The sequence below is a fragment of the Daktulosphaira vitifoliae genome, unplaced genomic scaffold (genome assembly GCF_025091365.1).
Source record: "Daktulosphaira vitifoliae isolate Bord-2020 unplaced genomic scaffold, ASM2509136v1 Scaffold_3, whole genome shotgun sequence".
NCBI classification, from domain to species: Eukaryota; Metazoa; Arthropoda; class Insecta; order Hemiptera; family Phylloxeridae; genus Daktulosphaira; species Daktulosphaira vitifoliae.
In genome coordinates, this window is record NW_026099574.1 from 40280544 (window position 1) to 40303871 (window position 23328).

Genomic DNA, 23328 nt, shown 5'->3' on the forward strand with positions numbered 1-23328 from the left:
TTTTTTTTTATAAAAACACTGTTGTGTTATTTATTAAAGCAAATGTATTTTTATCGAAAGGAAAATGAAAATCAATTTATTTCGTTTTTTTTCTCGTTTAATTCAATTCTAGAGTTTATTTAAATTTGTATTTAATGTCCACGCCCAGATTCTTAATCGCGTTGGTTAATAAACAGTGCACTTAACTGGCTAAAATCTTTAACCAATAAATATGTTTTAATTAAAAAACCTATTTAATTGAAATAAAAAGTAGTTTGACATTTACAAATACCCTTTTGTTGACTTCGTGATAATGTATTTTAATAAAGCAAAACACTAAATCAATAAGAACGAATACATAATTATATCATCCACTTTAATAACTCAATATTTTCGGTATTATATTGTCCAACCGATTGGATTGACATACAGAGATTGTGGACGCAATGAGTGTGTCGTAAAACCAAAAAAAGAGATAAACATTATGTTGGTATTGTTCGCAGTCACAGCATGCTCGACTAACACTCAGGTTCTATGGAGGGTGTCGGAGAGCCGTTGTTATAGGAAGTTAAAGAGGTAACGCGCAAAGTACAAGGTGCAGACGAAGCGCAACACACAAATACCATATGTACAAGAATGGAGTCCAAAGTACAAGACACAAATACTAAGCGTACCAGGAGAAAGATATAACACTAAATGTAATGTGCAGACGAGGTACACGAGTACATGAGTTAATCAGTAGAGTAAACGAGGTAGGTAAAGGCGTCGAAAATGAAGGAACCTTTGACGTAAGGTGAAAGTCGGACAGCGACAACCGAGTGCTGAGACTGACATTAAATCTTGTTGTGCGCGTACGGGAGTGACTGAGCAGCATGGCCCAATTGGTTTAAATAGCACTTAAATGATATTGCATATTTTCGTTTAATCGTCAGCCGCCAAAAGCGGAAGTGTCGTTATTTATTTTATTTAGAATTTATCATTACATTTTGTACAATCAATAAAAATATTTATGACGAGACACCATGTGTTCTTATTTTTTTTATTCCCTATAAAAATATTTATTATTTTGCGTTTGTTCAAAGTTCGGTTAGTTGTTACTCTCATTCAATGAACTGAACACAATTTAAACGTTTAACCGCATTGAAATAGATTTTTCTTCGAATTTGACGAGCGCGTTTCTCAAACGACAAACGCCGTGACCTTTACTCGAACCTGTTTGGTGCCAAAAACAACGTAATCCACGTGCCATGTACCGATCGAGATTGATAATTATGTATCGCACATTTACAATTTGTGTTATCTTTCTGATATTTATTGTCCGCGGTCGTGATCAGCGGTGGAGGATACGCCTACGTATTACAGCACTAATGTAACAGCACAGTGCACACACACGACTGGCGCGTTATGTAGGCACGAATATGTTCAGACTATACCTGTCGGACAGACCGTCGGACACATTATAATAATGTGCGCCGAGAGAACAGTTCAAGCTTCTTGCTATGTCATATAGTGGGCGAACGCGCTAAAAAAAAACAGTAAACTGGTTCCAGATCGCCTTGTACGGACAACAATCCACTGTCCCCCACAAAGTCCACTAAGTTATCGGAATTTATGATAAAATACAAATAAAACTTTTTTACACTTTGACATACGCCAATGTTTTGTTATTTGAAAAATGTCGGCGGTTCGTAAAATTTATATAAAAAAAAAAATCTTCTCTTAATCGAAAGCATTAATAAATTACGATTGTTTGACTATTTTTTATAAATCATCTTAATTCGTTTAATTAATTGTAATCAGTTATTACTTGCGACATACATTATGCGCTACAAGCAATCGTACAAAACGCAAATATCTCGTACAAAATTTGGTTTACAAACCAAATTACACGATATATCACCTATACTATCCAAAGACGAGTTAAATGTTTTGCTGCCCTGGACACAATGTGTTCATAAAACTTTTTCGCTTTTAAAATTGTCAGCTTATCTGGTTTCAATTTAAAAAAAAAAAAAAAAAGACTATTAGCTAAAAAACCGTTTACTTCTAAGATATGAAATTTGCTGCCTGAGACAATGACCCCTCCTGAATATGCTTTTCGAATATTAAATAAGTCAGGACAAAAAAATTAGGTCATAGTAAGAGATTAAAAATTACCTCGAGGCGCATTTTTTGTTGATCCAGCAATGGTTTTTAATACATGATTTGAAAAATTAATCGTTCTGTTACACAGGCCAAAACTTTAATAAGGAAACGTACGAGAAGGCGTCAAACCGTTAAAACTTGATTACGAACTCCTCTTAAGAACAAAGCACAACCTAATAAATATTTTTTTTGTAACCAGCCTACGTGCTAGTTTTTTCTTCTACATATGTTGTATGGACACTGTGAAATATTCACTAGATTGGCGAACAAAGCATATAACGTTACCTAGTTTTAGAGCCAAATCTTACAGAATGTTTGCTGTTAATAATAAATATATAATCAACACAGCAGAATGCTTTCGAACGTCTAATTAACCACATAGTGAACTTCTTGAAAAAGAACTAAAACGTTTAATCTCAAGAACAATGACACTTCCCAACTGTATCAATACAAAAAACAACACGGTACAATATCAGGTGCTATAGAAACCTTGAACCCGCAACGTTCATAAAAACGGTCTTACGGCTACGGTAGGCGATCATTTAAACATTCCCCCCATAATCATAATGTCACTCGTACTATCATAATTATTATAATTACAGAAAAACAATGATCGTGATCAACGATTAGACATATTGAATTTGTCTCTGGGCTATTATAACGCATCCATAGAGGTACTGGAGGAATGGTCACATTGGTACAAGTAAATGGAGCCGTTTTGATCGGTAAGGTTTCGTTGTCACAACACCGTTTTTCTTTTATCATAGAAATAGAATAGTACATTATATATTTCTTTACCTCAAGAACAGTTTTTATAAGAGTTATCCAAATTACTGAGTGTAATAAAATGTCTAGTGTTTAAACTTTTTCACTTTACACGAAATAGTCAACGGTTTAACAATAATAAAACGTCTACAAAAAATATATGTGTGTGTGTGTTCTTAAATTAATTTTAATTTTTTTAATCACATGAAGCGCTCGTTATTTTTTTAAAAAATTCTACACGGACACAAGCACTACGACGACGGCAATAGACGGTGACTGACTGACTGCAGTCAGAGAGAGCTATTCAACTAACCTCTTCTTCGTCACTCGTTTTGCCTGTACATAAAATTATGTGTACCGGACGGACAATTACCTGTCCGGTTTTCTACTACGCGAGTCTTCCTACAGATATGTGTAATAATATTATAACAATAATGCACTAATATACCTATGAAAAATCAAAACGCAGAAAAAAAAAATGAAAATGTAAACACAAAGGTGAGATTTTATGAAATGTATATTTTAATACATTATGATTTATAGGTGTAAAAATAAAAGCGTTTATATTTCAATGAAAAATTTTATCTATAATTTTTAAGATCTGATAATTGTTTGTTTTACGTCGTTTAAAAATATAAATATATTTAACAATCTGGAAAAATTAATGGAGTTTATCATTTTAAACCATTTCCATAGGAGCAATCTGCGGTGGTCTAAGGGAACTTAGCCCTTCTCAAATTTGCCATAGCTTTCTAAAATTAAATAAAATTTATATGTATTTTTACATATAAATATTTTTGAGTGAAAAAATTACGTTAGATCTCCTAAAAATTTTGTTTTAATTGCACCTATGTAAACATTTTTTTTAAGATTCATAATTGACAAGTAATAAGTTTCTGTGTAAGAAAACAAGGTACGTGCATAGGTGACACTTGATATTTTTATTAGAATATGTACTTTGATACATCTTTTCCCTGTGCTTCGGATTTTTTCATGGGTGGAATGAATAGGCAGAGTTATGGGTAGGCAATCTAAGACTCCTCAAAAATAAATTAAAATATTTAAATTAATTTTGAGATATTTGCCTAAATTTCTAAAATTAATTTTTTTTTTCAATAAATAACTTTAACTAGGTTAATTTGGGTTCATTTGATGAATTGTTAATTCAAAACTGTCCAATGAGAGCTGAGAATTTTTATGGACAGACATCACAAGACCAATACCTTCTTAGCTAAGCGTCGAAAGTAAATATCTACTAAGTTAAGCGTATTATAAAATTGATTATAATTAGAAAAATCCATTGTTAAATTCAGGTGAAATGCAAAATAATTTTTTTAGAAATGATTTATGCATTATCATGCTACCAAAAATTTGGAATACTATAGACTGGAAGTAGACCACACAAATAGAGTTAAAAAATGAATAAATAACAAAGTAAAATTATATAATTATAATAATAAATATATAAAGTATAATTATATATTTAGTTTAAATCTATTATCATATCAAACTTAATTCGATAATAAATGCTAAATAAAGCATCAGAAATAATGATTTTAATTTTGTCTATATAGAGATATTTATCTAAGTAACTTAATTGATGAATGGACATTTTTTTCAATTTTTGAGAGTAATATCTTCAACCAGATATGATTTATGATATTTTGACGTATTGTTGAAAGAAATCGGTTCTGTGAGAACAAAGAAAAAATAGTAGCAGACAAAAAAATACACATCATAGTAAAATTGATACCTTCTCAACTTCGCATCAAAGTTAATATCACAAAAACTACTATGAAAGTTAACATAAATAACTTAAGAAATTTTAACATGAGCTATAATAATTAACACATATGTTTAGAAATACTATTAAATATTTTTTCTTTTAAAAAATTTAAAAAAAAACTTGACAAACATGTTTGTTTCTGTGTGTTAACCACTGGACAAATATACTTGTTTCTAGAAAATAAACAATAACTTCGCATTTATGTAGTCTAACATGTAACAAGATTACTAGCGACATCTACCTTTCATTTATATAATCAATAAACGGTAGTTACTTTCATTAAAGATTTGTTTACTATTAATTTAACAATTTTATCATTTACGGCCATCATTTAAAACGCTGCTTTAATAACAAGCCAATTAGACTTATTTATTTGTTATGCGATTTTAAGAAATCAAGTCATTATTCTAATTTTCAATATATTGTATACTTTTCATTGGATATCAGTTAAATTATAAGTTGCCTTTATATTTATTACACAATTTTATGTTTATAACTACTTAATTTACATCTGAATAATCATTATCATGCCTAAAACCAGAAAATCCAAAGGTAAAAAGTATTCACAAAAATTTAAAAAACAGTATTCTGATAATACTGTTGAAAAGGAAACGGACTTAAATAATGGCGTTGATGATACAGCAGAAAATAGACAAGACATCTTGTTTCTTTTAAAACCTGTAAGCATACAATTATCACGTTGTGAAGTACCAAATTCTACAAATAAAAATAATAATCTAATAAACGACGACATATCATCAAAATTGGAAGATGAGATCTCAAAAAAAAATTGTTCAAGAACGGTGAAAAATAAAGATGATTCTATAAAGACGAAAAAAACTTCTAATAACAAAAGTATTACAAAGAATAACTATGTTGAAAAAGACATAGAAAAATCAGGAAAAGAAGAAGAAAATATAACGAAAAAAAATAAGAAAAATGTTACAGTAATAAAAAGGACTATAAGAAGTAAAAATGAAGAAAGTTCATCTGATGAATCGAGTGATACAGAATATGAAGTTAGTATTATTTTTTTAATGAACCTCTTGTTTTTAAAAAAATATTTAAGATTCATTTATATGTTAAAAAAATGTTTATTAATACATTACTTAAAAGTTATTATCCCCATAAGTATTAATAAATCTTAACAGGAATAGTAAATGGTAAAAAAAAATTAGAAGCTAAACTATTTGACCAATTAATTAAAATTTTAACAAAAAAAAAAATTATTTCCTAGGTTAATAAACATCTATACAAAACACCTCCCAATTTACCTTTGAATCTAAAGTACTTTTTATTGTATTCTATATAAATATGTAACAATATTTCTTAAAAAATTTCATTTCTAGGTACAACGTATTATGGAAGTCAAATTTTTAGAAAATGGGAAACGTGAATTTTTAATTCGTTGGAAAGGCTTTAGAGCTGAAGATGATACTTGGGAAAAAGAAGAACATTTAAATTGTCATGAACTTCTTGAACAATTCTTGGAAAATATTGAAAAGGTATTATTATTATAAAACATTTAATTATGTTTAAATAACTTGAATTTATAACTATAGAATAAGAATCTTTTGCAGAAAAAATTAAGACCTCATAGACAAGTAACAAAACGTTTAGTTTTGGGAATAGATCGCTTAAAAAGCAGAAGTAGTACGAGAAATCGCAAAATAATGTATGTTTTTTTAAAAAAAATTATTTTTCAAAATAAACATTATAATAATGTTTTATCTCGCATATGTATTTTTTTTAGAAATTATCAAGAAGATTAAAGACAATTCCATAGCTAAAATTTTAACTAATAATATCAAGCTTTTCAATTATGTTCCATAATCAAGGTTTTTATTTGTATGTTCTTGACTGAAAAAAAATTTATTTATTAAGACTTAAAAATTCATTATAAAAATTGTTTAAAATTTTGAAGTTTTTTTTAAGTATTTGTTTTTTGTTAAAATAAAATATGTATTAAGAAATATTTGGTATTTAAAATTTATTGCTTACTTACATTTTTATAATTATAATGTATAATGGGTGTAAAATATTCTTATGGTCATTTTAAATTAAAATCTTTTCTACACTTATATTTGTTAAACTATTATATTTTACTAATAATTATTTTAATGAAAAATTTTTATTTTTACACAGTATTATTACTTAACATATAGATTCTATAAAAAATAATTAATGTTAGTCACCTTTCTCTAAAAACATTAATTATGATAAGAAAAATTTTTTTTGACATTTTTATTTATATATACTTCTTGTTTATTAATCATTAAGTATGTTTGTTACGTCTATTATGCCTTATAAGGATGTTATCATTTTTTTCAATGACATTAATATTTGATTAGCTTATATAAAAAGAAATTATCTAACTAAGAAAACAACTGGTGGAAAATAACTCTTAACTAGTATTTTAGAAGATATAAATATTTATATACCTAGTTACAAGGTACCAACAAGTAACTCCTAATGATAAAAATAATTGTAATCAGAATATAATCTGTCTATATTTAACTTTCGTAATAATAATTTAAAAGTTATTATTAACCAGTCATTTTTATAATTAGTTAATTAAATGTATATTTCCATTTAAAAAAATAAGTTAATGCCATTATGTTACATAAAGGATGAACTTAAGAAGTATTGGATTTTTGTTAAATCGAAATATGCATTTAACTGATTCTTAATGTTATTTTTTTAGGAGAAATTAAGTGAATAATTTTTAAAAAATTATCCTGTATACTTAATATATTTATATCAGATATTGTATAGAACTTAATTGTATTGAAATAAATTATTAAATTGAAATCATTATTTATTTTGCTTTAGTTACAAAATGTATTGAAAAAATCAAATTAAATTTAATAGAAATATTTTTTTTTAATAATGATTTCAATTTTTTATTGTTAATTTTCCATGTAACAAAAATGGCACTTGTAGCTCAATTAGATCTTTAGTGTAAATTATTGATTTCTTGAAGTTAAATATTTTGCATTCAGTTACTATTTTTCATCTTAAAAATTAAGAATACTTTAATTTTTAAAAGAAAATTTTATTTAATGTTTTGTTAAATGTGTAAAATGCTCTAAAATTATTATTATTTATTAAACAATTTCTTTAGTTCCCCAAAAAGTTAAAAAATAATATTAACTTTTAAAGATTATCACTTAAATTAAACTTTATAATGTAGTGAATTTATACTTATAACAAAATCTTTAATCAAAGTTCTATTACTTAGAGGATAAACTTAAAGGAGTTAATATAGTGTCAAATTGAATTTGAAAGCTATACAATATGTAAAAGCCAAATATACTTTCACTTTTTACCACTTAGAATTTGTTATTATCCTACCATTACAATTTTTTTTTACTAAAGGTAACCTTGAGTAGATTAAAATAATCTAATGACAAAATAAAAAAAAAAGTTTAGACAGCAACATAACATTAACGTTTATATTATGTCAATGTTATCAAACAAATAAATAATTATTTGCTATTTTATACAAAACATAATAATGCTCAATGAAGTCATAGGCATTTTCAAAGAATTTTTTTATTTTACAATTAAGAATAAAAAATTAGTAAAATCTGCAACATAATACAAAATATTTGTAAATAGAAATTCCAAATGAGTTGAAACTCAAGCTAAGTAACTATACGAATCCTTTTGTCCCTCAGTTCTTTCCAAATACTCCTTTTCAATTAATATATCTATACATTTTTTGATCACATTTACTCTGGGCTTAAATCTTGATGATAGTTGAGTCAACACTTCAGCTGTCAGCTGTTGGTGTTTCATAACTTTACGCATTTTCATGATTCTTACAATAGCTGCTTGAATCAACATTTTTCTATCTTCTTCGATATGCTTATGTGTACTTTCTTGTTCAAGTTTAATTTCTTGCTTCATAGGTACATTAATATTTACACGCAGTTTTTTATTCTTATATCCAGTATAAAGACTGACAACAGAATTACCTTGTAAGCATGTCTCATCTTCTTCACACATTAAAAGTTTAGCCTTTAACAAAATTTGTAGTACTTGTACTAAATAATCTAACTTCAATTGTGTTGATTCTGATAATTGATTTATCGTCCACGATTCCTGTAGATTATATTGCAATAATACAGCCATTTGGAAAGTTGAAGCTTGTAAAGTATAACGGTTTTTAAAACAATTTGTAATCAACTCTCCTTTGGACATGTTGTACAACCAGTTGAGTTTGCGGCCTGAATGTTGGCCACTATAAAACTGAGTGAATCGCTGAACTGAACGTTCCAATTCGGTGGGAAGAGAAAATGTTAATAGATACTGGAATGGCCATGAACCAGACGATAGGACTTGTATACTGAAGTCAATATCATGAGGCATATTAGAGGAAATAATATGTTTTCTAAATGCTTCATTTAAGTCTTTAGATACACCAATGTCTTGAAACATACGTTGCAGTTTTGAAGTATATTCAAAACCACAGGCTTGTTTTAATTTTGAAATCATAGAAGCTTCAGCATCATCACTAGCAGACATATGTTGAACAAGACGTTTAGCTAACATTTTACTATAAAATTTTTGAAATACATCTTTGTCTTCAATATATTTAAACATTATCATAACCTGAAAAAATATATTTTCTCATTAAAAAATTATACTGTCCTATACATGAGACAAAGGAAAATATGGAGTAGTTCTCTGTTGTTAATATTGAACAGTTTTCGAATATAAAATAATTTAATGTTAATTATTTACATTAATATGAGAGTTGAATAAATAGACTTTTAATTTATTAATCAAAGTGTTTTAATGACAAAACAAAATAGCTCAACTACTACTACAGAGGATATACTGTTCAATGTGTATTTAATTATTTTTTCTACATGATCTTTGACTCTTACAAACTTAAAAAAAATTAATAAATATTTTTTTGTTTAAATATTTTCAATTTCTCTATGTTAGGAGTATTGTACTATTTTATGATAATATCTATAATTGTATTCAATTAATCAAAGAAAAATATGAATTATTTAAATTATAAGAAAATATATTTTTTTCAACTCCAGTCAGTTAATATTAAAATTAATATTATTTGCAAATCAATATATCTTAGTTAAGCCTAACTTAGCAGTCCCCATTAAGATTTTTGAAAGAGCAAAATATAAATATGGGAAATTTCTAATAGGGCAAATAATTTAAAAAAAACTTTAATTTAATGATGTATGAATAAAATTAAATTAAGGTGTTGATAACAGTCAGTAAAGTCCTATTTTAATTTTAATAGTTTTTTATACTTCATAATTTAGATATACATTAAAAATAAATTTAATTATCATATAATATGATTTTTTATGAAAAACAATTTATCAAAAAAAGGTCAATTTTTAAAGTACATTTAATATATTTCTAATGTATTACAAAATTATAAAATAAAAAAGGTAATTATTATCTAGGAGTGTGGTGGTCACACTAGTTGTTAACAAAACTTGGTATTAGGCTGCGCCACCGCCGTAGGTGAACGGATGGGTGATCATATGTGTTCTTCTATGGTGGCGAAAAACACCATGTTCCCAGTGCAGAAGGAAACCATTGCACTTACAATTTTCCTAGAATATACCAATTTAATTGGACAATGACAAGGCAAGGCCTTTAGTAGAGAATGAAATAAATTATTTATTATCTGAATAAAAGATATTTTATGTAATAATAAATATAATCAAAATAGAACTTTGTTTTATTAGTATTTAGAAGATTTTTGTATAGAAACTACATTTTATTTTTAGAGTAAACTTACAAAACTTATTTAAAGATTAATTATTTTATTTAAATAAGCAATTAGAATTTAAATTATATTACCTGATTCAAAGTATCTTCTAATTCTGCTTCTTCAGGATTTTTGCTTGATTTTTTTAACAATAAATCACAAAACTTGGCAAGCATTTCAGGACTTTTAGAACTTGAATTATACTGCCTAGTAACTAAATTATTATTGATGAAGCCACCACAAGCTTTGTCCAAAGCAGCTACAAAGCCTGAATCATTATTAAATGATACACCAACCAAAGCATTGTATTTTTTATGTACATCTAGGATGACGCTTACATAGGTTTTAGGATCATTAAATGCAGCTTCACCACACTTCTCTATAGCAGTTTGGCCTTGAGCCAATATATGACATTCTAAAATATTTTTTAATTCTCCAAGACCATCTTGTATACGTGAAACTAACTGGTACATACGACCGAGATCATCATTTTTTTCATAATTCAACAAATTTTGAAATTCTGCATGAAATATTTCCATATGTTTACGAATTAAAACTTTTTCACAAGTATCTGCAAGTCCCACTAAAGTTGTTTCATGTAAATAATCCCTAACTCTTTTTTGTTCTTCTTGTAATCGTTGTTCAGCTTTTTTCATATATTCTGTAACTGTGTTGTTTGCTAAAAACTGATCACTTTCCTTGATATAAAAACATTTAGTTTCTTCTAAGAATGTTTTTTCAAAAGATTCTTTATAAATAGTCAAGCTTTGACCTTTTATGGACGGCTCTTCTTCATTCAAACCAAGTTCAACATAACAATTGATAACACCACTGACTAGTCTAGTATTAATTGATTCTCCATTTCGTTCACGTTCAATTAATTTTAAAACAGCATTAGTAACTCTTTTGTGCAATTGTTGAAAAAGGCAATCTCGCCATGCAACTAATGCTAATTGATATATTTCATAAATTCCTTTACGGCCTTCTTCACATTCACGACGTACCCAGTGTCTATTAAGATATGAACATACACCATTGAGAACTTTTGAACTGAACCGATAATCTTCCCATTCTCGAGTATAGAAAGCCAATACATCTTCATCCATGAAATTTGACCCTCGACTAATCAGGTCTACAAGATAATGTCGTAAGAAATCTTTAATTCTTCGATATAATTCTAAACCAACCAACTGTGCACCTCCAACCTGAGCTGTTGATGTAGAGGTAACTTTTTTGGAACGATTACTTGGGACAGCTGCATTTTTATTAGGATTTAAATGTACACTTGTACAATAGTTATACACATGTGTATAAAGTTCCATATAACGAGGCTTTGGCATAGACTGTCGATTATAAACATGTTCAATACCGTTTTTCAAATCTCCCCATATGGTGTCAAGATCATAAATTTGTTTTGACGACATTCCGTCGCGACGACTTGACATAATTATTGCCAGGTCTTCCTAAGCTTACAGTTTGTGCTTTTTAGATTACAAACAGCTCTTAGCTCAAAAAAAAACTTTATTTCCAACAAACATAAATCGTCAAAATTTCATAACAAATATTTCACTTACCTAATTAATTAATTATACAATATTATAATAGCAAACAAACTAAGACGTTAACATTAAAAATTGAATAGTAGTGTTTTCTAAATCACTTTTCTCGTTATCTACGAAATAAAAACAAATGTTAGTTTGATTTAAACGACGGAGAAATTTTTATTTTTACATGTATAATAAAAGATTGGTCATGAACAATGGATTTGATAGGAAGTTTTCTTTTTGGAGAAACTGATGTAGTCATTTACAAGGACACCGTATATTTAACATTTTGTCAAAGACACTATAGACGCAACAGACAATCCAATGGAACGAGTATTATTTTTATCATTTTAATTCTTTTCAGAAAACTCAATCTTATTTATTTTTAATTGTCTATTAAGAAATAGATTAATTTTTTTTCTTTTATACAGTATCGGTTCAGTAAGTTAAAAAACTAAATTTGAAATTACTTTCGTATCAAGCTGATAAAAAACAGGAAATGCAAAACTCAACAGTTGATAAGAATTCAAATAACTGAAAACAGTAAAACTAGTTTAGCAAAATACAATTTTTAATATTTACTATGTGAGCGTGTGGAGTACTATTATGAAAGAAACAATGTATTCAAAAATTAAAAGTGTTTATGTCAAAGATTCTGGACACAATGACAAAGTACCACTTGATATAATGATTACGGTAGAACTAATTTACCAAAACAATGAAAAAGTATGAGACAACTAATATAATTATGTCTACATAAAATGATTTAAATCACTTAGCTAATTAACCATAAAAGTGTAACTGTTTTTTACTAATATATTTCATGATCTGGAAATTATTTGAACCACTAAATATTATCTAAATATTAAAAACCAAATTTTTTAAGTAGTTAGTATATAATTACTTAAATGTGTTTACAAAGATATTTAACCAATTATTTATTGTTAAAGTTATTTTTTTACAACAAACATTACATATAATATTTTTGAAGAAGTAATGATGTTTAAGCTAATATTAAACCAAGATCAATTTTTCATTATAAAACTATATGTGATTTTCGTAAAAAATTATCTTAATATTGCAGATTCTTTTCATATCAGCATCTGATGAAAATGATCCTCTATTTTATATTACTGCAAATATTAATGAAGATTCATTCAGAACAATCAAAGATTCACAAGATTTAGTCGTCAGTTTTGATCATTTTCCAAATCAAATTGTACAATTATTAAACAACTCCGATATCAATGAAGGACCTAGGTTTGCTATAAATATATAAAATTAGTTAGGATAATAACTCTGTAAGGTCATAAAATATCAGTTAAAAAAATTAACACTTATAAATTGGGAGTGGAATTGTATTCATTTATAATTTTTTTGTTATCTATGTTAATGTATGTGGGGAGATTAGAAGGAGAGGATTTTACCACCCAATACGAAAAATAATTCAATATTACTATAAAATCCTTTAATAAAATTGTTTAAACTTGAGGCCCTTCATAATAACTTAAATAAAATTTATAAATGAATGTAATTCCATGCATTACTTATAAATACCTCAATAAAATAACTATTTTTAAGTAGGTTTAAATTATTAATACAAGATGAATACATTGGAAATAAATCATACAAAGGTTGTAAATATATGTTTAAAATCATTGAATTAAATGAGTTTAAAAATCTGTGTCATTTGGCCATAGAAATGTCAAAACCATCTGACTCTGATGTGGCAAAAAATATTTGTAAAAAAATGAATGAAATTAAAGTAAAAATTTTTAGAATTTTAATTACGTATGTCATAAAAAAAAATTGTCAGCTAAAATATTTTTTAGAATTTAATTGATTTAAAAGATAAAGAAACTGAAATACTTAAACTAGAAGTTACAAGATTACGTAATGATATAATAAGTAAAAATAATGAATTGGAAAGGTACCAGTTATCCATGAATGATGAAAAGTGTAGTCTTACTGCTAGACTAGAAAAAGAGATCAGTTTATGGAAAGAAAAATATGAAAAAGTTAGTTTCAAATTCAAAAATTTTATCAACTATTTTTGAATCATTAAATAAATTATTAATCATTAAATAAATTAATTTTAAGTTGGACTTAGAACGGATGAAACAACTACGAGAAAAGCATGAAGAGATGATAGTTCAACAAGAAAGACTTAATGTATCACTTCAAACAACTATAAAATCTCAAAATAAGGAAATACAATCTTTATTGGCACAATCAGAGAATAAATCTCAACAGATTAGGTATGTAGTAGTTTAATATTTTAAAAAGTTAAGTACAATCGGTATCTAGTGTAATTTGGAGTAAAGACATTTTTTTAGATACTATTTGATTTGAATTTTCTAAAAAAAACTATATTATCAGTAATGTAAATATCTAAAATACAGTCAATATAAATATTATCATCTAGTTTTCAAAAAGTTATTTTAATATAAAATGAAAACTAAAAGTATCAACATTGGCTACATTATAACAATTGTAATATTTTAGGACATTTCTCTTTATTACAATAATTAAGGGAAGTTTTTCAAAATATTGGCACCAATAGCTTCAACTATATATGTTTCATGATCTTTTGATTTATTGCTAAGTGAATTGGTCTAACAAGAGCGTAATTATTGTGTCTATTGACACAAAAAAAAATGGCAGAGTAAACCTAATAGCACTTCAGCTACTCATTATTGCAAAAATTGAATATATTAAATGGTTTTTATATCAATTTTCCTAAAAACATTTTTCTTTAATTAGTGAAATGACTATTCAAATAAAATCACTAGAATCTAGAAACAAAACATTTTGTGAAGAAATTTCATCACTCGTTGCAACCAATCAGAATGTAACATCTGATAGAGATATGAAAAAAAAAATTATTGAGAGTATGCAAGCCCATATTTCTACTCTAGAAAAGGTATGTTTTATATTATTTTTACAAAACTTAATAGAATTTAATTTTATTAAATATATATTATGTTCAGGAAATACAGCAAAACACTCAATTACTTCAAAAACAAAATAACTACTATGAAATTTTAAGCAACTTAAAAGTATACTTGCAGTTTTATTATTATTATCATTTGATCTATTTTGGTATCTAAATATTTTCATAGTTTTTTTTATATATATATATATAGGAACAGCTGACAAGTGTCAAAAAAGAAAATGAAGAATTAAAAAAACATAATGAAGATAGATTAAATTCTATGTGTGATGAGTTAAAAAAAGCAAATAAAATTATAAAAAAACTCCATGAATCTAATGAAGAACAAACCACTAAAGTATCTAAATTATTGTTTGCCTCAAATAAAAACTTTTTGTAGGCCCCAGAATTATAAATTAGGCAAGATTATTAGCAACTTTGTCTTATTTCTATAAATTCTATAAATAGTTGACTTTTTTTTTACTCGAATCTTTTTTTAGTCTGTATAAAAATAGATGTTGAAATTTATAAAATTGTTCACTTACAAAATAATAGTGAACATTGTAAACAATTTAAATAATAACTATTTAAATGATTAATAATAATTTACAGAAGTTATTACTATACATATTAAAAATAATTTAACCTTTTTCCTATAGTTGATAATTTGACCAATTCAGAATTCTACAAGTTATCTTTCTAGTTGTAGCCTGTGAGAAAACCCTCCTTGTACTGTATGTATTTTTGCCTGCATTTATTAGATGATTCATTTATTAATTGAATTATTTTTGGGTGTACCATTTTCATTTTTGACTAATTTTCTGTAAAGCCATTTAAAAATTGATGATCATTGTTGCATGATTTTAGATTCGTGTTGTATATAAATGATATTTATTTTATTTTTATTATTAAAACATTCATAGGCATGTTATTTAAGGTCTAAAAAAGCAAGTAAAGTTCTGATTAAGTTAATGAAATGACCCGTGACAAACATAATAACATACCAAAAAATATTTCCTATGTTGTAGAAGTTATGGCTTATTAGTCTCAGTAAATTTGATTATTAAAATGTGATATGTGAGCCCTTTCAAATTTGAACTTTACTTTCCTTTAGTAAAATAAATAGATAAGTTGTGATAAATTTATTTATTTATTTATTTCAATATTTATTTATTTTATAATATACAAGACACAACATAATCAAATAACTCTTTCTGCGATTTAAAATTTAATTAAATTGTCTTTTTAAATACCTATAAGTATTTTTCATAAATACTGTGCTTTCCCAAAAAAATAGTTTTAATTATTTCATTTTAATTAATATATTTTTTATTTTATTGAATGTATATAGTTACTCAAGAATAAAATTATAAAAACACTTTGTAAAAGTTTTGAATGAGAAAATATTTAAAGCTTATTAAAAATCTTAACTCCCTTTAAAATTTGTTATTACACTTGTATAAACTGATAATATGTAACAATCAACTAGGTGATAACATCGTTAAGTTATACGTTACTAGGTGATAAGGTCATTAGGGGTTTATAAGGGAGAATTTTTCGATTAGTGTGTCAGCATGTATTTATGAATATGTTAAAGCTTTCATGAATTGTCTTGTTGCTTGAAGCACTTAAGGATGTATCCATGTTTACAGTTAAGTTTTGATGTTTCGGACTCATTACAGAGTCCATCTTCAGAGTGATAGTAGCTAGTCGGTAGCTGCAACTGTACTGGTCAGTAATAGTATAGTCATTCTGAAGATGGACTCTGAAATGAGTCCGAAAGTCAGAACTCAACAGTATACATGGATATATCCTTAACCACTTCAATCAGCATGTATTTAGCTGTGATGGTAACATTATTCCTAAAATATGTATATGCGATATTAATTAATTTGTGTAGCTATTTAAGTTGTATATTTTTCAGTTTTAAATTAATATTTTAAATAATATTAGCCACAAGTGATCAATTACTATTATATGACCATGATTGTTTATTATGCATTATTATTGATAAAAATAATTTTATTATTGTAGCTATTACTTAGTAAAGATATTGCTCTCAGACAAAAGGAAGATATTATTAAATATCAAAATGAAAATGATGTGCTAACAAAATCATTTGAAGAAAAGAATCTTAAAATTGAAAGTTTAACATCTGAGTTAACAGAAGTTAAAAATCGCTTGGCAACTGTTGAACAAAATTTAAAGGAAAAAGAAGAACGCATTGCTAGCAATGACAAAGGTTAATGGATATGTTATTTTATAATTGTTTCATCACTTTTTTTATTTAATTAATACTTTTAAGTAATTTCTATTATAGTGATCCATTGGTTGAACAGTAAATTAAATAACTGTGAGATCACTGCAAAACCATTAAGCTCAATATCAGAAACAAATAATATAACTAAAAGTAATATTACCGCCACTAAGTCTCTTGGAAAGTTCTCTACTTCCACTCCGGCTACAACTGAATTGGTAAGTTCTTAAATTACATTCAGGTTATTCTAAAATTAAATTAAAATTTAAATAATAATAGGACGAAAAGAAGACTAAACAAATTGGTAGAAGATTAAATTTAAAAAATGGAAATTTGACCAGGTAATTTTTAAATTATATTATACATTTTGATGATGATCTTATACTTTTAACATTCTAAATATAATATAAAAATGTTATCACTGAAAACTGTATACTGCTATAAATTAAATAGTGTTATATTATCAAAAACTGTTAATTTTTTTTTTAATCAGCAAATAATGTGTTAAAAATATTTTTAAAAAAGTCATTTTAAGGTACCTTTAAAAGACAATGCATGTATAGAAAAAAACTGGAACAATGGATAGGTAGGTGGGTAGGTTTAGATTAAATTTTCTAGAAGTTTTAGAATTTAGATTGGCTCTATTAAAAATATATCGATCAGGGACTAACAATTAATTATCTAAGAAAAGCAAAGTGATACCAAAATGTATTGAGCCTCAGAAAAAGAAACTTAACAATAACAGCATTATTACCAACCCCTAATATAAATTTATACTCAAGTTAAAAAAATTATGGTCAGCTTGCACTAGAAATCAATTACCAACCCTAAGAATCATACATTTCTACCCACATAACCACGCATTCTTCTCTCTTAATATATTAAGAAAAAATTTTGTTTTTCAGTGAAACTTTGAATAGTAACACTGATATAAAAAAAAGTGCACCAATCCGTCGTGTAATGTATGGACCACAGAATTCTGCATACTTTGCAGTTTAAACTTATTTTTTTATAACTTTGTTAATTTTTTATGTAATTTTTCAATTTAACTATAAAAATTATTATAATTATTTTATTTTATTTTTTATTAATAAATATTAATTTAAATAAATTTATTTTTAACTTGTATGTGTTTATTTATTTAATTTTCTATTTGAAGATATGTGCATTACCTTCACAAACTTTTACTATAGTATGTAATAGGTTTTGAAAAATACTGTATAATTTTTTTATGTGAGTTTTAATAACTTCTACTAGTTCATTTTTTTATTAATTAAACATACAATACTGTTGTTTATTACTGTTTCCTAGAATTAGTGATGGTAACAATGATTTTAGGACTGCTATTGGGAATTAGCAGTAACTAGGTGCTAATCAAAACAAATAATAGCAGTGACTTTTAAATCTCTGAAATGACAGAAATTTTTGACAAATTTATTTTACAACATCACAAGGCTGGACTGGGAGGCTAACAGCCCAGTAGGTACAATAATTACCTCATAATAATTTATGTTATCAAATATATTATCCTAAGGATTTTTATGCTTTTTTAGGTGTACTTTAAGGCTCTAATTTGTATCCGTTACTATTTCTTATTTTTATTAATGATTTGCCTTTGCCTTCTATTTTTGATAATGACACTAAGATTTTATTATTTACTGATAATACAAAAATGATTTATTGAATGGTGTATGCTTAATTTTCTCTCATTTATGCATTAATAAATGTCATATTATATCTTTTGTTCGTAATAATAGTTAAATAATTTATAATTATCATACTTCGAGTATTCTATTAAAAAGTTTGTCTTCAGTTTGAGACTTGGGTATTTATTTTAATTCTGGTTTAACATTTACTTTTCATGTCAATTTTACAATTGCTTGAAAATGATTGGTTTTTAAATTAGAAACATTGTACAAATTAAAAATGCATAAAATCGTTTTATTACTCTTTGGTTCGTTCTCACTTAGAATTTGGTTCTCTTAATTTATTTCCTAACTACATAACTCAAATTTGAAAATGTTCAATATAAATTTTTAAAAGTACTATCTTTTAAGATAAAACTACCTATTTCCCAGGGATTTTTTTATTTTAGTAGCGGACTCAACTGGACTTCATGCATATGAAATCAGGCGTTAATTAGCAGACTTTTGGTTCATTTACTACCTTATAAATTCAAATATTGATTGCCTTGAACTACTTAGTTCATTTTATTAGAACACAATCTTTATTTTATGTTCTTAAATTTATAATTGATTAAGCAGCTGGAACTTTATTCCCTAGAGCTTTGACACTAGACGGTTCAGTTTTTATGTATTGTGATTTTTTTTATATATCTCATGATCTTTTAAAAAATAAAATTTTATCGACCCTTTGATCTACTTTCAATTCTTAATTTTGTACTTATTCCATTTTTTTTTTTATGTATAGATTATTTTTAATGGATATTTATACTAATAGTCACATTACTTAATGTTTTCTATTTTTTTTCTTTTGTGAAAATAAAATTGTGTGAACAATATTTATAAAAAAGGCAATTTGTTCATTCATGTTATATAAATAAATATCCTAATATCTTAAAATGTTAATATTTATGATTTCATTTATTTCTCGGTAATGTATTTTTTCTAAATTATAAAAAGCAATGGCGAGTCTACTCAAATTCACGCCTCTATCTGCCAAAGTCTGAGGCTTAAATATAATATAATATAGATTATTTATAAGAGAATTTTAATATATAATATTCATTTCATTATTTAATACAACTTAATTACGTGTAAAAAATGTTGGGTTGAAAAAAAGGTTTGAATACTCAAACCTCTCTTTTTTACAACCTTAGACATTGAATTTGCCTAAGGTACATTGAAAAAAAAACCAACACAGTGGGGTCACGGCATAGTTGGATAAAGTTTAATGATATCTGAAAGTGATTTTAATAATCACTATCATAAAAAGCGCTTCGATGCAAATCTGTAGATAGTGTTTAATTTGAAAAAATTGGTGGATTATTCCAAAGCTACATTTTTTTATTTATATCCTGATAACAAGTTTTATGAAACATGATCTCCTATTTCCTTATTTTTATCCTGATTACATGTTTTATGATTTATAAGTGTAATATATGAATAAATATATATACAAATATATTATTATTTATAATATATAAATATATAAAGGGAAATGGTTATTTTAAAAAATAGTATGCCAAATGAAAGAGGGATATAAATATTATTTTTCATAAAAAATTGTATTGATCCATACACTCTTCAATAAGTTATACTACTATAAAGTTAAAAATTTTAAATATAAAATCGAGAATTTTCACAAAAAAATAGCATTTTGTAACTATTTTCACCGTGAAGACAAAATAAAGTTCGAAAATTTTTTTTCCATGATAAAGCATATATTAGCATTATAATAATGCTTTATATTAGCTTTAATTTAAGATATATATGAAAATGCCAGACTTTCAAAAGTTAATATTTTGTGAAAAAATTGTCATTTTAAATCCCCCCGTAGGCAGGTAAAGTGTCAAATTTTTTCAATTTTTGAGGGTAATGTCTTCAACTAGATACGATTCGTGATTTATTGACGTATAGTTGAAAGAAATCGGAATGGTGAGAGCTGAGAAGTGGTAACAGACACACACAAAAAAAAAAGAAAAACACATCATAGTAAAAGTAATACTTTCTCACCTTCTCATCAAAGCTAAACTGAGATTCACTATTATTCTATTATGTTCATAACTCAATCTATTGTATAACTTTTAATATTAACAATTAAGCTCTGTTTCTTATCTGGACGTTGATTGACATGTGGCTCCTTATCACGTCATCACTGTAAACACTGTGGTGCAGTCATCACTTACGATTTGTGAAATGTGAAGGGTCAACCGACTAATTTTTGGATATTGCTAGAAAACCTGAAAACTTAAATATAAAAATGTTTTTATAGAGAAATTTTAAGAACCTGCATTCGTTGGATTGTTCCAGTGTATAATTAGTAGACAATAAAATCTGCTATTTTACTCTAGACTAGAAGGTAATGTTAAATTTTGGAGTTAAAATAGGATTGAATGAATTATTAATAATCAAAAATCTTATAATAATATCATAATACTTTATTAGACAATATGGATATAAGTGATGATGATTTTTATGATTCCGATCAAAGTGATGGAGCTGAGCAAAGTTTACATTCCATGCTTAACAAAAACCTTTATGAGAAGAATGATGATTTTGATGAATATGATAAACATATCCCAGTTGAAGGAGAAGAAATTTTAGGAAGTATACAAGAAGAAGTACTGGGTAAAATTGATGAAAACGCATTACATGAAGAAGTGTTAGGTCCTATAGATACTATAAAAGACAGTAAAGAAATTGAAGACATAACCGTGTCAAACTCATCTATTGTTAAAAAGCTAGATGAAGCTGAAGAAGTTATTGTAGGTCAGGATGTTATTGATAAACTAGAAGAAAAACATTTTTTTGATAATTTAGATGATGATGATTTTGAACCTTTAAAGAAAAAACCTAAAATCAGTAATAATGATAATCAAAATATTAACCCTCATACAACTATTGTAATGAATGTACCTCAATTTATTAGATGTAATAAAAGTGGACAATCCATTCAAGTACAGTATGTATTTTGTATAATACATGAAGATAATATATATATTTTAAATTAATTATTATTAATAGAAATATTGTTTGTGGAGCTAATATGGGTTGTCGTTTGGATTTGGTAAGAATTGTTATGTGGACTAGTAACTCTGAATACAATCCTCAGCGATTTAATGGGCTAATAATGCGATTAAGAACTCCTAATGTTACTAGCCTTTTATTTCCTTCTGGTAAGATGATTATGCAAGGTGCTAAAGATGATCGTACTGGAAATTTAGCCTGTCGAAAGGTAGCTAAAATTTTAGAAAGGCTTGGTCATGATGTAAGTACAATTAAATACATTTTTGTTATTTATTTATTTTTTTAAAGTAATTTTTTAAAATTAATATTGATTTAATTTTTTAGGTGAAGTTTTGCGATTATACTATACATAATATTGTATGCACATGGGATGTTGGATTCCCTATTATGTTAGAAGAGCTTAATACGGCTCATTCGCAATTTACAAGGTAAATAAATTTTGGAATGATGTTTTAATATTAGTCGTTTACAATAACACAGGTTAACAAAATATAAATGTAAAAATGATTTGTTTATTTTAATATTAAAATTTATTTATAAAAGGCTATTATTAAATTTTATTATAATGATAATATGATTATATTCATGAAGCAGCTGAGTTTAACTGTCCCTGATACTCTTTTGGTATTGAGTGATCATCCTTCTCTATTGCCTTTTCTTCTTTTCTTTCTAGCATGTAAAAACCTCTTATCTCTTTTCAACTAATGGTTTCTTACTTGATAAAGAGAAAATGAAAAAGGCTAGCTGTGCTAATGTGCTTAAGAATACTGTTCAAACTAAAAAAAACCAGCACAGTAGGGACGTGGTATAGTTGGATCCAGTATAGATTTAATCTGACAGTGATTAAAATCACTATCAAAAATAAACGCTTCGATGCAAATCTTTAGATAGTGTTTAATTTTAAAAAAATTGGTGTTTTATTCCAAAAGCTACATGATCTGCTGGTTCCTTATTAATATCTCGATTAAGATAATGTATGTCGAATGAAAAAGGGTTTATTAAAAAATATTATTTTTCATAAAAAAATTGTGTGGATCCATAAACTTTTCAATAAGTTATAGCATTATAAAGTTAAATATAATATAAATAATAAAATCGAGAATTTTCACACGAAAATAGCATTCGGTAGCCATTTTCGCCGTGAAGACAAGTCCAGAGGTCAAATTTTTTTTTTTCAAATTAAAGTATATTACATTAGCTTTAATTTAAGATATATATAAAAGTGTCAGACCTTCCGGAACATTTTCAAAAGTTATGTTGAAAAAGTAAATTTGTTGTGAAAAAGTTGTCATTTTAAATCTCCCCCTGTGGGCAGGTTAAGTGTCAGATTTACAAAAAAAATATACTAAATGTTAAGTAAAGACATCAAGCATCTATATAAAAAAAAATTATATTGATATGTTCATTTTTGAAAAAGTTAGAGCATTATTAAGTTAAAAATATAAAAAAAAAT

The 23328-nt window shown here is 26.2% G+C and overlaps 5 protein-coding genes across 11 annotated transcripts in view; 3 read left to right on the forward strand and 2 right to left on the reverse strand.

The window, feature by feature from the left end:
* The window catches only part of LOC126903181 (uncharacterized), a 67382-nt gene extending 46402 nt beyond the window's left edge, over window positions 1-20980 (reverse strand). Inside the window, exons 1-2 of one of the 3 annotated variants that reach the window (XM_050681228.1) lie at window positions 20862-20980; window positions 17330-17413 (exon numbers count right to left, since the gene is read on the reverse strand). The gene's annotated coding sequence lies outside the window, so the exon portion shown is untranslated. Of the gene's footprint in view, window positions 1-2136; window positions 2396-2922; window positions 3190-17329; window positions 17414-20861 lie in introns of those variants that run through there. The other 2 variants (XM_050681227.1, XM_050681229.1) reach the window with 2 other exon arrangements.
* Window positions 4992-8013, forward strand: LOC126903206 (uncharacterized). 2 transcript variants are annotated; one of them, XM_050681275.1, is made up of 4 exons: window positions 4992-5694; window positions 6025-6180; window positions 6238-6350; window positions 6429-8013. In XM_050681275.1, exons 1-4 carry the CDS (start codon window positions 5203-5205, stop codon window positions 6445-6447), a joined length of 780 nt encoding a protein of 259 aa, XP_050537232.1. In that variant the 5' UTR covers window positions 4992-5202; the 3' UTR covers window positions 6448-8013. The 2 variants fall into 2 exon arrangements, with proteins under 2 accessions (XP_050537232.1, XP_050537233.1); XM_050681276.1 differs by having other exon boundaries at window positions 4998-5694; window positions 6256-6350.
* On the reverse strand, window positions 8117-12105 carry LOC126903184 (cullin-1). Its single transcript, XM_050681231.1, has 2 exons — window positions 10526-12105; window positions 8117-9292 (listed from the first exon to the last, which is right to left on the reverse strand). Exons 1-2 carry the CDS (start codon window positions 11876-11878, stop codon window positions 8318-8320), a joined length of 2328 nt encoding a protein of 775 aa, XP_050537188.1. The 5' UTR covers window positions 11879-12105; the 3' UTR covers window positions 8117-8317.
* LOC126903186 (spindle assembly abnormal protein 6 homolog) lies at window positions 12326-18294 on the forward strand. 4 transcript variants are annotated; one of them, XM_050681236.1, is made up of 12 exons: window positions 12326-12703; window positions 13062-13237; window positions 13559-13742; window positions 13810-13995; window positions 14078-14235; window positions 14741-14900; window positions 14968-15036; window positions 15124-15267; window positions 16944-17151; window positions 17230-17384; window positions 17446-17507; window positions 17692-18045. In XM_050681236.1, exons 1-12 carry the CDS (start codon window positions 12584-12586, stop codon window positions 17750-17752), a joined length of 1683 nt encoding a protein of 560 aa, XP_050537193.1. In that variant the 5' UTR covers window positions 12326-12583; the 3' UTR covers window positions 17753-18045. The 4 variants fall into 4 exon arrangements, with proteins under 4 accessions (XP_050537193.1, XP_050537194.1, XP_050537191.1 ...); XM_050681234.1 differs by lacking the exon at window positions 17692-18045 and adding an exon at window positions 18072-18294 and having other exon boundaries at window positions 12327-12703; XM_050681235.1 differs by lacking the exon at window positions 17692-18045 and adding an exon at window positions 18072-18294 and having other exon boundaries at window positions 12328-12703; window positions 13562-13742.
* LOC126903192 (TBP-related factor-like) overlaps window positions 20909-23328 on the forward strand; it is a 4148-nt gene continuing 1728 nt past the window's right edge. Inside the window, exons 1-4 of the mRNA XM_050681249.1 lie at window positions 20909-21207; window positions 21294-21810; window positions 21873-22116; window positions 22200-22303. Of these exons, the coding sequence (XP_050537206.1) occupies window positions 21299-21810; window positions 21873-22116; window positions 22200-22303 (860 nt within the window). The 5' untranslated portion in view covers window positions 20909-21207; window positions 21294-21298. The remainder of the gene's footprint in view (window positions 21208-21293; window positions 21811-21872; window positions 22117-22199; window positions 22304-23328) is intronic.

What these genes read in the sequence shown, in the direction of transcription:
- LOC126903206 (XM_050681275.1), top strand. Translation starts at nt 5,203, where the DNA reads ATGCCTAAAACCAGAAAATCCAAAGGTAAAAAGTATTCACAAAAATTT. An exon ending in CGAGTGATACAGAATATGAA is followed by an intron (nt 5,695 to 6,024) that starts GTTAGTATTATT and finishes TTTCATTTCTAG; the next exon opens with GTACAACGTATTATGGAAGT. An exon ending in TCTTGGAAAATATTGAAAAG is followed by an intron (nt 6,181 to 6,237) that starts GTATTATTATTA and finishes TTATAACTATAG; the next exon opens with AATAAGAATCTTTTGCAGAA.
- LOC126903184 (XM_050681231.1), bottom strand. Translation starts at nt 11,878, where the DNA reads ATGTCAAGTCGTCGCGACGGAATGTCGTCAAAACAAATTTATGATCTT. An exon ending in TAGAAGATACTTTGAATCAG is followed by an intron (nt 9,293 to 10,525) that starts GTAATATAATTT and finishes ATATTTTTTCAG; the next exon opens with GTTATGATAATGTTTAAATA.
- LOC126903186 (XM_050681234.1), top strand. Translation starts at nt 12,584, where the DNA reads ATGAAAGAAACAATGTATTCAAAAATTAAAAGTGTTTATGTCAAAGAT. An exon ending in AATAAATCTCAACAGATTAG is followed by an intron (nt 14,236 to 14,740) that starts GTATGTAGTAGT and finishes TTCTTTAATTAG; the next exon opens with TGAAATGACTATTCAAATAA. An exon ending in ATATTTCTACTCTAGAAAAG is followed by an intron (nt 14,901 to 14,967) that starts GTATGTTTTATA and finishes TATTATGTTCAG; the next exon opens with GAAATACAGCAAAACACTCA.